Source organism: Narcine bancroftii, chromosome 7, assembly GCF_036971445.1.
Source record: "Narcine bancroftii isolate sNarBan1 chromosome 7, sNarBan1.hap1, whole genome shotgun sequence".
NCBI classification, from domain to species: domain Eukaryota; kingdom Metazoa; phylum Chordata; class Chondrichthyes; order Torpediniformes; family Narcinidae; genus Narcine; species Narcine bancroftii.
The window spans coordinates 181,412,703-181,427,369 of record NC_091475.1 but is presented as its reverse complement, the minus strand read 5'-3'; the positions used below and the strand labels follow the sequence as shown (position 1 = coordinate 181,427,369).

The window sequence follows — 14,667 nt, the reverse complement described above, 5'->3', positions numbered from 1 at the left end:
GTTTTTGTTTAAACTACTTTTTAACCTCTGTCTTTAATTCAATTTTTTGGGGGGAGGGTGGCATCCATGAGGGGAGGGGGAGATGCACATGACCCTCCGCTAACACTCACCTCAACCGGTCAACTGCAGCCCCCTCCCACATTGTGACATTGGTGCCCAACAGCTGATGATTCTGGTGTGGCGGAGGAGGTTACACCAGCAGCAGACTGGTCTTCTCTTGTCAGTCGCCACTCAGATCAACTACTGAGCAGAGACCCCCTCCACCCCACCATTGTGTTGTTGGAGGGCATCCCATTGATTAAAAGTAAATTAGATGCAACAAATTATTTCAATGTGGAGAATGGTGAGTTTATTTACTTTCTTACTATGCTTGGGTTTATACCAGGCCTTTTAAACTGTAATTGACAATTGGGGTTCCACGCTTTCCAAGTACTCCCCAAAAGGGTTCCAAGAGCTAAAAAGTTTGGGAAGCCCTGTGTAGTGAACTGGGAATTCACTACTGGTGTGATGTTCTAAGGACTGGCTCCTCCCTAACTCCGCCCCCACATATCCCGATATAAACCCTGAATCCCCACCAAAATCCCAGTTTAGTCCAAAGACTATTGTGTGTTATTTTTACTGAATAAAAGCGTGTTGAACTCTCTCTGGTCTTGAGGGCTCTCAGTCGCGCTACAATTTTATTCAGTAAGAAAAGGATAGAAGCTCTGTTGGAACCCGCGATGCTCCTAATTAACCCTCTGTCCCCAGAGGCCCCGGAAGAATTTGTGTACTGGCTGGAGTGCTTCCAAATGTACCTGACAGCCACACAAACAGTCTACTCAATGGATGAGCTCAAGAGGTCAGCGCTCCTCTCCCATGTTGGGCCTGAAGGATTCCCGATCATCAGGGGCTGTACAACTTGTGAGTCGGCAGATGAAAGTCTGAAGGCTCACTACATGAGGCCTCAGAATGTCATCCTAATGAGGCATCAGCTCTCACACAGAAGCAGCGGCCTGGTGAGTCCATTGAAGCTTTTGTTCTCATCCTACGAACACTCGCGAGGAGCTGCCGGTACAACATCGGCACAGCTCTAGAATAGGAAGATGAGCAGGTCCAGGACGCTCTTGTCAGTGGCATGAGGTCCAAGTACATAAGGCAGCTGTTGCTGGAGCAAGGTAGCACAGTGCTGTCTGACAATGTACAGCTGGCCAAGCCGTTGGAGATGGCCCAACTGGGAGCTGATAACTTCGAAGGCGGCGGCAGCAACCTCCAAGATGATCAGTTTCACAGAGCAGCTCCACATGCTGCATCAGCCCTGACGGCAGTGGCCTCTGGCGCTAAAGGATGCTTCTTCTGCGGTCGGCAGCAGCATCCAAGAACTTGATGTCCTGCAAAAGACTCCATCTGCTCCGGTTGTGGTAAGAAGGGGCACTGGGTGAAGGTCTGGGGCGAGGGGGAGTGCTGAGAGGTCCAACGTGTGTATGACCCCTGACAGGCCAACTGAGGCAAGTCTAAAACCAAAATCCATGACCTCCCATTGCCAGTGTTGTACACCATGGCCTTCCACGTGGTGAGAGCAGCGACATGGGAAACTCCAGCAGCCATCTTGCCGTATTTTGAAATTGGTGCCATCTTCATCAGACGAAGATGGGGGAGGCGACCATCATGCCGCACTGCGTGGTCTCTGCCATCTTGCCGGTTTTCAAAATTTGCGCCATCTACAACAGAAGAATAAGAAGGAGGGCGGCCTCTTTCCACGCCTCGTGGTCTCCACCACCTGACCTGCACGAGGATCTGAAAGGGGGGAGTGACTCCACCAAGGGGAATGACTGTATCTCCAGAGTACTGGCAGTGATAGTGTTGGACCAGGAGATACCACACCAACTGAACAATTCCACAATCAAGGTGGGGGTTAACGGACATAAACTGAAGTGTTTAATTGATTCTGGCTCGACTGAGAGCTTTATAGATGCAGAAGCAGTCCAAAAACCTAATCTTAAAGTGTATCCTTCTAATTATTGTTTTTTTTTAGCATCCCATATGCAGTCTGTAAATATTCAAGAACATTTTATGATTCATTAATCTTTGCAGGAGGGGGAATTCTGTAAATTCAGAATGCATGTACTTGAGAATTTATGTGCCCCGGTTTTGTTGCGTCTTGACTTCTTGTGTCACATTAAAAACGTGACCCTGGAGTATTCCGGTCCTTTCCCTCCCATTACGGGTCAGAACGGAAGGTCCCAAAACTTTGATGCCATTTGCTGTCTCTCCACACTGAATATAGATCACCTCCTCTATTCCCGAATCTGAGTGCCGATTGCAGATCAATTGCTACAAAAAGCAGATGCTGCAGTGCAGAGGACCGGGCATTGATCAAGGCTGAGACACACCGACTGCTCGATGAGAACATTATCGAGCACGGTACCAGCCCATAGAGAGAGCAGGTGGTTGTTGTAAAGGGGGAAGAAAAGTCCAGGCTAGTAATTGACTATAACCAAACCATTAATTGTTTTATATTCCTGGACACATCCTCCTCCCTCGTATTGACCATCGACCTTAAAGCTACTTACCACCAGTTGTCAATCTGTTCTGAGGACTGTCCCTACACCGCTTTTGAGGCTAACGGGAGATTCTATCAGTTCCGGAGGGTTTCCTTGGTATCACAAATGGGGTTTCAATCTTCCAGAGACAGATGGACCAAATGGTGGACAAATTTAAGTTGAAAGCCACCTTCCCCTACTTTGACAACATTACCAATTATGGCCACTCTCTGGAGGACCATGATGCCAACCTCCAGAATTTCTGCCAAGCAGCTGAGGCCCAGAATCTCACAACACCAGTAATTGTGTATTCAGGGCTAAATGCCTAGCCATCTTGGGCTATATGGTGGAGAATGGCATCATCGACCCCGACCCTGACAGGATGCTCCCCCTGTTAGAACACCTTATCCTGAGGACCATGAAAGCTTGGAGGAGGTGCCTGGGCTTATACTCAGATTATGCCCAGTGGGTCCCTCAATATGCAGACAAGGTTCGTCCACTCTTAAAGATCACTTCCTTCCCACTGATAGATGAAACTCAAAATGGTTTCAACTACGTCACAAATCACATTGTGAAGGCTACCGTACATGCAGTGGATGAGAATGCACCTTTCCAGGTGGAAAGTGACACCTCAGACATAGCCCTGACTGTGACTCTTACTCAGGTGGGTAGGCCGGTTCCATTTTTTTTTTACAGGACCCTACAAAGTCATGAGCTTCAGAATCCATCAGTGGTGAAAGAGGCTCAAGCCATTGTGGAGGCCTTCAGGCACTGGAGGCACTACCTGGTGGGCAGGAAATTTACCCTCCTCACAGACTAGTGATCGGTGGCATTTACAAAACATGGTAAAATTAAAAATGATAAAAATTGCTTGGTGGAGGATCAAACTCTCCACCTACAACTGATATAGTCTACTGACCTGGTTCCCTCAATGAGCCTCCAGATGCCCTGTCCAGAGGAAGCTGTGTCTCTGCACATACCAGCCAGTTGTGGTCACTACACGATGAGCTCTGCCATCTAGGCATCACTTCAATGGCTCTCTTTGTCAAGGTGTGCAATTCATCCTACTCAATTGAGGATGTCAGGGAAATGACCAGGTCCTGCCAGGTCTGCGCTGAGTGCAAGCTGCACTTCTACTGCCCCAGCAAAGTGCACTTGGTAAAGGCAACCCAGCCTTTTGAACAACTCAGTGTCGATTTCAAGGGACCCCTCCCTTCTACAAATGGAAGCTTGTACTTTCTCACAGTCATTGATGAGTACTCTCATTTTCCGTTCGCAGTTCCCTGCCCGGACATGTCCACGCCATCCATCATTTGGGCCCTAAATTCCATTTTCACCCTGTTCGGGTATCCCAGCTATATCCATAGCGACCGGGTCTCATCATTTATGAGCGAGGAGCTACATCAGTTCCTGCTAGTAAGGGGCATTGCTCCAGGAGGATAACCAGCTACAACCTCTGGGGGAATGGACTTTCCGGTCCAAAAGGTTCCAGACTCATGCTGGCAGGATGTCCTACCCATGGTGCTCCACTCTGCACTGCAACCAGTGCGACTCCTCACAAGCTGATGTTTTCGTTCAAGAGAAAGTCAACGTCAGGGACCAACCTCCTGGCTTGGCTTATAGGACTTGGACTAGTGCTGCTTCAAAAGCACATGAGGAAGAGCAAAACCAACCTCATAGTTGAGAAAGTGCACCTACTCCATACCAACCCCTCTTATGCCTATGTGGCATACCCAGATAGCAGGGAGGATACTGTCTCGATCAGAGACCTGGCATCTGCCAGAACTGAGGGTTCATCACCTCAAGGGAGCCAGGGTTCCCTGGAGAACACCAAGGGGCTCAGGTGAAACGTCTCAGGAAGTGGCTCCAGCCACCCCTCAACCAGAGGTGGAGCACTCACGCCCTGAGGTCCCAGAACCACAGGAGGATCAGGAAGTCCAGAGCCCGCCCGCACTACGGTGCTCTGCCCGCATCTCCAGATCTCCTGACAGGTTGAATTTGTAATTTTTTTTACTATTCTGTTGTCTGTTTCATCCACAGGCTTCATTCTGAAGCAAGGGGTGAATGTAGTGAACTTGGAATTCACTACTGATGAGATGTTTTAAGGACTGGCTCCTCCCTCGACTCCGCCCCCACATATTCCGATATAAACCCTGGATCCCTGCCAAAACCCCAGTGGAGTCCAAAGACTGTGTGTTATTCTTACTGAATAAAAGTGTGCTGTACTCTTTCTGGTCATCTGTGCTCTCAGTCACACTGCACCCTGTTTTACGGAATGTTAATATCAAGGAGGAGAATTTGGGTTCAATTTTGAAGTCCATTACTGTCTGTCTGGGGTAATATGTTCCCCTAAGACCATATGTGTTTGGAAGAGTGCTCTAATTTCCTTTCACATCCCAAAGATGTGTGGTTTGGTCAGTTAATTACATTATCCCTTAGTGTTAGTGAATAGCAAAAAGGATCAAAAGTATGAATGGATCAAATGGGCTGCTCCACTGGAGCCAACATGGATTCACTGGACTGAATGGCCTCATTATAATTTGCAAAATGCAGTTTTCTCCAATGCAGATTTGAACAGTTATTAGGATAATTTAATTTGTGGTTGAATTGAAAATTACAATCAGAACTTAGTTGATTTTACTAATGTCTATTCACAGTTACTAAATTTGTCATGTGGGAAAACAGGAGTAGAAATGGATTGCATGGAACACACTAACCACAGAGCATATATTCAGTAGTTTCAAATCATCAATCTAACCTATTCTCTTTATATAGAGCAGACTAGATTTTTTTTAAATCACAACACTGGAAAAAAGACAAATTATATAGATAGCTGGGGCTTTTCTCCCTGGATCGAAGGAGGCTAAGAGAAAATATAGAGATTTATAAAATTGAGGATAAAGTAAATATCATTGTCCTTTTCCCAGCATAGAGGAAAATAAAGAACGTCTAGAAGCTCCAATTTCACAAGGTGAATTGCATAAAGTAGTATTTTCATTACAGTCAAGTAAAGCTTCAGGATCAGATGGTTATCCAGTTGAGTTTTTCAAAACTTTTCATAAACAATTATTTCCACATTTAAACTTGGTACTAAACAACTCTTTCAGTGAAGAAAAATTACCTCCTTCTTTTAATGAAACAGCTATTTTGATGATCTTAAAAAAGGCCAAGACTCAGAGGATTGGGCATTTTACAGACTGATCACCTTACTAAATGTGGATGTTAAGATTTTTTCTAAAGTTTTAGTGTATCAATTTCAGAATGTCTTACCAGGTATAATAAACTTGGATCAAACAGGTTTCATTAAAAATAGACATTCTTATTATAATATCCATAAATTACTAAATATCATGTATACACCACCTACTCATAACAATGAATGTATTTTATCCTTAGACACTGAAAAAGCATTCAACTGAGTAGAATAGGAATATTTATTTGCCACCCTAGTAAAATTTTATTTTGGCCCAGCTTTTATACATTGGATAAAACCTTTCTATACATTCTCAATGGCCTCAATTCATACCAGTTCCCAGCAATCCAAGGTTTTTAAACTATATCGAGGCATGAGACAAGGCTGTCCTCTGAGCCCATTGTTTTTTGACTTAGTACTGGAACCCTTTGTTATTTGTTCTGCAGGCATATCCTGATTTTACTGGTTTGTTTAGAGGAACTACTGAACATAGGATTTCTCTTGATGCGGATGACCTTTTATTGTTCATTTCCAACCCCTAGTTATTCATGCCGAATATACTGTCATTACGTTCTCGTTTTAGCAGATTTGTGGGTTATAAGATCAATCTCCAATAAGACCGAATTACTGCCACTGAAGGGTGCATCGGAACTTTATTCTAAGTATCCATTCAAAATAGTGAATGAACAATTTAAATAATTAGGCATTATTATAACTATGAATTAAAAAAAAACTTTTTAAAGAAAACTTTGCACTTTTAGTCAACCAAACCAAATCAATTCTTACAGGTGGTCACCATTTTCATTGACTATGATTGGTCATATTAGTTCAGTTAAATGAATATTCTGCCAAATTTTTTATACCTCTCAATTACTACCGATATTTATTCCTGTCCTTTTTTGACAATTTTGAATCAATTATGTCATATATATATATACATATACACTCACATATATATACATATACACACACATATATATATACATATACACACACATATATATAGCAAAACAAAAAACCCACATTCAATAAAAGGTATCTTCAGAGAACTAGAAATAATGGGGGATGAGCGTACCTAATTTCCGTTTTTACTACTGGGCTATAAATATAAGAAATGTTACTTTTGTTGCATTGTGAAAAGACAGATAAATATTCTAACTGGATTGAGATGGAGTTGAGGTCCCTCCCTATGGGCAATATTGGTGTCATCTTTACCTATCTTTATTCAAAAATTGACAAAGAACGTAATAATGACATAGATTGAAGATCTGGAATTAATTCATAACATTTTTTAGACTTATGGGATTTATAGTTACAACTCCTGTAATATCTAATTATTTATTTTGACCAGCTATTTTAAGTGCTGGTTTTCAAGAACGGAAATTTTTCAGGTATTAATAGTTTTAAAAATCTTTTTATACAACATTTTATATGTCCAACAAATGGGGACGATGTTTAACCTGTCAAATAGACATTATTTCAGATACTATCAAATTCAACATTTTGTTCGCTCTCAGCTTTTAACATTTCCTACTCTTGCTAACTCATGTTATCGATGAACTTTTTGAGTTACAATTTACTCATAAAGGCATGATACCTGCTTTATTAAACTATTGAATATGAAAGCAATTTATTTAAGTGGAATTAAAAATGAATGGGGGAATGGTGTGAATATCTTTCTCGGAGGAAGAACAAACTTCAATTTTGGGCCTGATTTACGATTCAACATTGTGTGCTAGGTATAGTCTTATTCAATTCAAAGTGCCACATCGTGTACCTTTCTCCAAAGTCAAACTTGCTCGAATTTATTCTGATATTAGATCACTTTGTGACAAATGTAAAATATTCGATGCCTTTTTGTTACATATGTTTTGGACTTGGTCTAATTTGCTAAAATATTGGACCGACATTTTTAGAACTTTTTCAACCATATTTAGGATCATTTTAGATCTATATCTGGTAATTGCACTATTTGGTTTCTCTAAAGATGTAAATATCATTTTATCTTCTAATCAAAGACAGGTTATAGCATTCTCCACTTTATTAGCACGAAAAGCAATTCTGTTAAAATGGAAAGATGAGTTCCCACCTACACATAATCAATGGTTATTAGATATTATGTCCTTTATAAATCTGGAGAAAATTAGGCATAATGTCATGAAAATCAAGATTTCTTTTGATAAGATTTGGGGCCCATTTATAGCTCACTTCCATACTTTGACTAATTAGGTGTGATGATGGATGTCACTGGGCCTGCTTGTTTGGATCCCCTAAGGCTGCTTGTTCAGATTTAACACTACACACAGTATGAATTTTAACCTTGATTGCTGTGGGTTTGATGTTTTTTCTTTTTTCTTTTCATTTTTTCTTACTTATCTCTTACAATATTGTATGTATTACCATTGATTTGATTAGAATTAAGTAGTATTGCTATTGTACAATATGTTATTATTTGTAAGTCTGCAAAGGTTTCATTGTAATTGATTTACTGCTCTTTTGTTTGTTTTTCTGATAAAACTCAATAAAAATAATTTTAAAAGATAGAAATTATTTTCACATGACTTGATATAATTATTTTCCCTTCTGGACTATATTTAATTTTATTTTCTCTTTGTTGGTGAAGACCAGATGATTAATTTTTATTAATAAATTCTCAGGATGAGCTGCCAAGTCTTTTCTTTTGTTTTTTGGGTTTTTTTTTCTTAGATTAGGTGGGATTTTATATAATAAAAGAGAGACCAACCTCTTTCCTGCACCATTTCTTTACCCATGTGTTAAGCTGCATTATCCTCCAATTTCTAACCTCACTTGCACATGCCACAGATAGCAAACCTATGATCACAACCCTGGAGTTCCTGTCCTTCAACTTCACGCTTAACTCCCTAAACTCTCTTTGCAGTACTTCATCACCTTTCCTACCCATTTCATTGATCCCTACATGGACCACAACATTTTGCTGATCACCTTCCCTGTTGAAAATGCAGTGATCAAAAATGGTATATGCATTACTGAGGAGAGCGGCCACAGGAGACCCTGCACTGACTGCCTGTTCCCTTTCCCCCTCATGACTAACTGTCACCTAGTTACCTTTCTCCTGTTTCCCAGGTGTGATTGCATCCCTGTAACTTCTATTCACTCCCTCAGCCTCCTGAATGATCCAGGTTCATTCAACTCCAGCTACAATTCCCTAACACGGTTTGCAAGAAGCTGCAGTTGGATGCATTTCTTACAGATGAAATCGGAGATAGTGTTGCCTTCCCTGACTCTCCACATTCTGCAAGATGAACATGTCGCTGCCTGGATGCCATTTGCACTGTCTATGAATTAGGGAAATAAAAATTAGAAAAACCTGTTCTAACCTGTGCCTCCTTGCTAAATCCTTTTGTTCTGCAACAGTGTTGTCCTTACCTCATCTCAACTCCTAAGCCATCACCTCACCCTCTACTCATCGAAGCTTCTCAACCAAAATGTTTAACTTGCCACTCCATCGCTGGGTCACTCTCAGAGTGGCCACTTCAACAATGGCTGCTTCACTTAACTTCCATTCCATTTGCTGCTGGTTGTAGACTCCAACCAGGTTTTATAAAACCTCCAATACAAACAAGCATAAAATTTTGTGCCTAAATGGATTCATGTATCGAAATGTACAGTGTAAGATAAGAGAAAGCAATTTCTTAAATGATTAATAATCAATATGTTTGCTTTCAGCTTAGATACATTAGTGATACAGGTTGTATTAATGAATTAGGTTTCAACATTTATTTTGTATGAAATCAAGGAAGAAAATCAAATGTCAAGAGATTAATTAAAAATGTAAATGAAGAAATAAACTTACACTTTTCATCATCATAAGACCCGCCAGAACTGTTGCTGTATCTCGATTCAAGACGAGAATGTGCTCTTATCACTACATTGTTGAACCTTCAGAAAATGTCAAAAAATAATTGTATTAAAAGCATTGTAAAAAGGAAAAAAAAATGGTTTCATTGTACAGTGGAAAACTTCCAGTGTTCATCAGAAATAAATGTATTATTTTGTATTTATTTTGGTAACCTCTGATTTTTTTTTGTTTTTTTGTCTTCTAAAAGTAGCTATTATTGATGATATGGTATAACTGGCATGAATGTTTCAAATCAGTCAAGTGATGATTCTCTATGCTTATGCCAATTTAATTACAAGCTATTGAATGAATTCCATCATGTCCTCAATCGACACACTTTGCAGTAAGGATAATATATAAAACGTAGGAACTTCAACTTGGTAAATTTCAGCCCTTCTTCACAAACATACTTGGAGGTCCAGGTGTGAAATTACCCAATATGCTGGCAGGTGTACTTGCAATTCTCATTTTAAAAACATCTATCTAAACAATATTTTGGGGAAATGTTCTCCTCCCACATTTGCCTTCTTACTCCTCCACCAAGACAATGTCTTTGATCTCTCACTGACTTCTGTTGTTGCCATTCTCTAGTGGTTCAACCAAGTGGTCATGCTTCTTGTGTGACCTTGAATAGTAAGCATTAACAGTTCATCTAATTTAGAGAGATAAAAACAAGTCTTTAAGTATTTCCATGTGATCACTTTCCATCAAAGGAGGATGAGAAATTTTGACAAGAATATTTGGCGTGGCACAGTTAACATAGCGGTAAGCACACTGCTATTATAGTGCCAGCAACCTGGGTTTGAATCTGGCTCTGTTTGTGCATTCTCCCTGTATATGAGTGGGTTTCCTCGGCGTACCTTGGTTTCCACTCACCCTTCACCCATGGAGTCATAGATTAATTGGGGTATTTGACAGGCAAGTGCTCTTGGGCTGGGAGGGCCCATTACCGTGCTGTATGTCTAAATTTTAAAATTAAAAAAGAGGTTGGAAATGACCTTTCTGCCCCTCGTCCATTCCACTCCTTATTAAGATCTTGGCTGATTGTTTATCTCTGCACCATTTTCTATACTAATTTTGTATCCCTTGATTTCCTTAACAATGAAAAACCTGTGAATCTCTGCCTTGAATATACACTGCAGCCATAGATCAAGGAGGAGATGCATTCCTGGAAAACTGCCTTTCATAATTTTCTGCAACATAAACCCTTGACAAAAACTGAGAACATTTGTGGCTTCTTTTGCATTTTGAGTTTATTTAGTTATTTTTCCTCATATAAATTCCATAAAACTGAATTTTTATTCTGTATCTTATATTTTTGGTAGTAATTTTCATTGAGTGAATTTCTGTCATTTGAACTGCAGTAACACAGGGTCAAAGGTGTCTCCACAGCTATCTTGGATAAGGAAAAATTTCTTCATCCAAGACCAGTGAATACACCAGTTTCCAAAGGACAATTATAGTTTAATGAATTCTTACTCCAATATAAAGGTATTTTCTGATAGCATTACATTACAACTACCCACTGTCTTCTATGACCAACCTGATTATGGATCTAATTAATCGATGATCCTGTATTCCTGTATTTCACCTACCTACTAGTGAAATCCATATGGACAACATCCATCATTCTATCCTTATCTTTGTCATTACTTCAAAAAACTCAAATTTGTAGGATAGGATCTTCTCTGAACAAAGTCACATTTATGCGCTGTGTAATAAGTCCATGCTTTTCTAAATGTGAATAGACCTGTCCTTAAGAATCACTGGCCAATAATTTCTCCCTATTATTCTCCTACTTTCAACAGGCCTATTTATCTTGTATGTTTAAATTCCATTTTTACTATGGCACAGGATGGCAAATGTACAAATACATTAATCAGCTCATTATTTTCTTTAAAGGCACAAGGCAATTTTGTTGACTTTAATGGCTTTTCCTGGTTTTTACTTTCTTAGGCACTTATATAGTCTCAAGATGAACATCAAATTATGTGGTTATTTCATTCTGCTGATGACAGTTTTAAAGATATAGTATATGGTTGAGAGCATTTCCTTCTCTATGAATAAATACATCAATTGGATTCTTTAACATCACATTCCAAATGATCCAAGCTATCTTTATAATCTGGAAGTAAAACTATATTTTACTGAAAATGGACCAAATATGTTTTCCTGGCCCCTTGTCTGCAGTAGTTAACCTCTTTGTCTCATCACATATCATGCAATATGCTAAAGTAAAAACACAAAATGCTGGAGAAGCTCAGCTGGTAAAACAGTGTCCTTTAAGTAGCAAAGGTAAAAAATACATAACTGACATTTCAGGCTTGAACCCTTCATCAAGGTATGAGAGAATGCGGGTGGTCTTGGGAGGGACAGTACACAAAGCCATGGACAGACATGTGAGGTTGGCAGTGCGACTCAGAATTTAAATGGTGGGGGTGGGGGAGGGGTGGTGGCAGTGGCAGCAAGGGAATCACAGAGGGAGGGAATCGTGGAGGGAGTGGTCCCTGCAGAAGGCTGAGAGGAGGAGAAATGAGTCTGGTCATGGGATCCAGTAGTAAGTGCTGGAAATTTTGGCAGATAATGTGTTGGATGCTGACACTGGTAAGGTGGTAAGTGAGGATAAGGGGGATTCTATGTTCTGTCTGGGAGGAGAGGGGACCAGGGCAGATGAGCAGGAAATGGAGTAGGTGAGAGCTGAGTTGATGGTGGTGGAGGGGAAGCTGCAATATGGTCAGACTTTATTCAAATTAACAACACTGAGGATGGTTCTAATGAAATCTTAAACTTGGGGAGTATTTATTCAAACCTACCATTGTTGATGAATCTTAAAACAGAAACAATGTACTCCAATATTTAGCATTGAGTCTAATTTAAGATGTCCTACAAACCTCTCATCAGCTTCTTTCATTATCCGTCCCTCATCTATTTCTGGGAAGCTTTCTTGACCAGCAACCAGAGTGTTGGTGCTGGATGTGGTTCCTGTAACAAAAGTATATTCAATAATCAAAATAACTCACAGGAAACTCAATGATATATTTTAGAATCTAGCAAAATCAGACCAATGGATAGTAACAGACTAGATAGATTAATGGAATTGTGTTTTAAAATAATACTTTTTAAGTAAATATCCAAGACAATTTTTCCTACAATAATATAGAAATCAGCAGCTAGAAAACTCTGCTTTACAGAAGAGATTAAAGCAACAGCCAAATGGAACAAAGGAAACATAATGTGTTTGTCTCTGGAAATAGTTTGAACACAGAATCTCTTGACTTTAAGTTGGAAGCATTATCTATGAGCCAAGCTTGATATAAAACACCAAAAATTGGCAGCCTCTAATTAAGAAATTGAAGTATACCAAACTCTAATTAAAAAAAACCTATCATTCACCTGATGCAGCTGTGGAAGCTTTGTTGCTAGCAGCAAAGCGATAAAAGGGTGGATTATCACAGTGTAGGACAACGGGATTCACAGGATCTGTCTGTTGCATTTCGAACAACAATTCATCCATTGTCTGAATAGTATTGTTACGACACAGGTAGATAACTACTTTCTTTATCTGAAACATGATGCATTCATATTAAAAAAAATCAATAAATGTTATGCCTCACACTAAATATAGTAAAGATCCAATAAAATTTTATAGATATGTCTGAAATTCATTGGCACTGACCCAAGGTAGAACTGGTTAAAAATGATAATCAAAAAGATAAGAGTAAGGGAAGTTGGGATAATTTCAGATACTCAGCTCTTGGAAAATAGACATGGTTCTCAATGGAAGAGGGGTGAGGGTTGGATTGTGGGGAGGGTAGAGGGAGGATCCATGAGGTCAGAGTTTTTTTTGAGTAGCTTTAGTTCTGGAGGGTCCAAAAGATAGGAAGAGATGACAAACTGAAAAGAACTAATTTACATTCATGTATCCTCTCATATCCTGACATGTATCATGTGGACATTTTTTTTTCTTGAACAGCTGCTGAACTCGTGTAAATAGTTTAATCTTTCTGAGGTTTTTTTTGGTCACCAATAATTAGAAGGAATGTGAATAGGAAACAGGAATTGATGGCTTGTGAAAACTCAGAAGAATGTTTATCATTCATGTTTGTTTAAATTGTTCAGAATTTAGAGTATTATGTTCAGTTCTGATTACTTCATTATAGGTAGGATGTGGAATCTACAGAGAGGGTGCAGAGGAGATTATCAGGATGATATCTGGATTGGAAAACAAGTCTTGAGATAAGGTTACTAGAGTTGGGACTTTTCTCTTTGGAGTGTAGAAGGATGATTATGAAAGGCACAGATAGGGTGGACAACTAGTACCTGGGATGGTGGTGGAGGCTGAAACATTAGGGGCATTTAAGAGACTCTTAGGCAGGCTTAAGGATGGAATAAAAATAGAGGGTTACAGGGTAGGGAGGGTTTAGAACATTTTTAAAGGAATATATAGGTGTCAGCGCAATATCAAGGGCTGAAGGGCCTGTACTGTGCTGTAGTGCTCTATTCAGCTGGCTTTGGCATTTGATACAACAACAGCAGCCGTAATGAAAAATTTCAGCATTATCTTGAGATAGCTTTGGAGATCAGTAGCATACTAGAATTTGTGAATGCTGTTGGGGAGAGTTTAAAGGAGGATGGGTACTTGAGCAGACAGATAAAAGAAAGTGAACAAAAGGAGAGGAAAAGGATGGAAATGAATAAAAAAAAGGAAACAATAGAGGAAGTCAGGGGAAAGAAGGGTAAGACATAAATAGAACTACAATAGTCCTGACCAATATAATTCTAAGGAAAGAAAATTAAGAACACATTTAAATGCATAATATTCAAAGGAAAATTAATGAAAAAAAGTATAAATGGAGATAAATGGGAATGACCTGATGATTACAAAGTGACCTGTTACAAACACAAAATACTTGTCTTTTAAAAATAGGAAGGAAAAAGTGGTGAGGTTCATCCAGCAATAGAGATGAAATAGATAGAGTTGTGAGAGACAATCTAGTCTCTGTAGATGTGCAGTCCAATTGAGTGGAGGTAGAAGGGAAAGAAGACAATGGTAGGAGCAGTGTAAGCCTCCAACA

The 14,667-nt window shown here is 39.7% G+C and overlaps 1 protein-coding gene across 13 annotated transcripts in view; it reads right to left on the bottom strand.

Annotated features, from left to right (window-relative positions):
- The window catches only part of LOC138739469 (protein furry homolog), a 446,682-nt gene that overhangs the window by 116,959 nt on the left and 315,056 nt on the right, over positions 1-14,667 (bottom strand). For all 13 annotated transcript variants that reach the window (XM_069891583.1, XM_069891588.1, XM_069891589.1 and 10 more), the window contains 3 exons: positions 12,986-13,154; positions 12,484-12,574; positions 9,548-9,633 (listed from right to left, as the gene is read on the bottom strand). In XM_069891583.1, the coding sequence (XP_069747684.1) occupies positions 9,548-9,633; positions 12,484-12,574; positions 12,986-13,154 (346 nt within the window). The remainder of the gene's footprint in view (positions 1-9,547; positions 9,634-12,483; positions 12,575-12,985; positions 13,155-14,667) is intronic.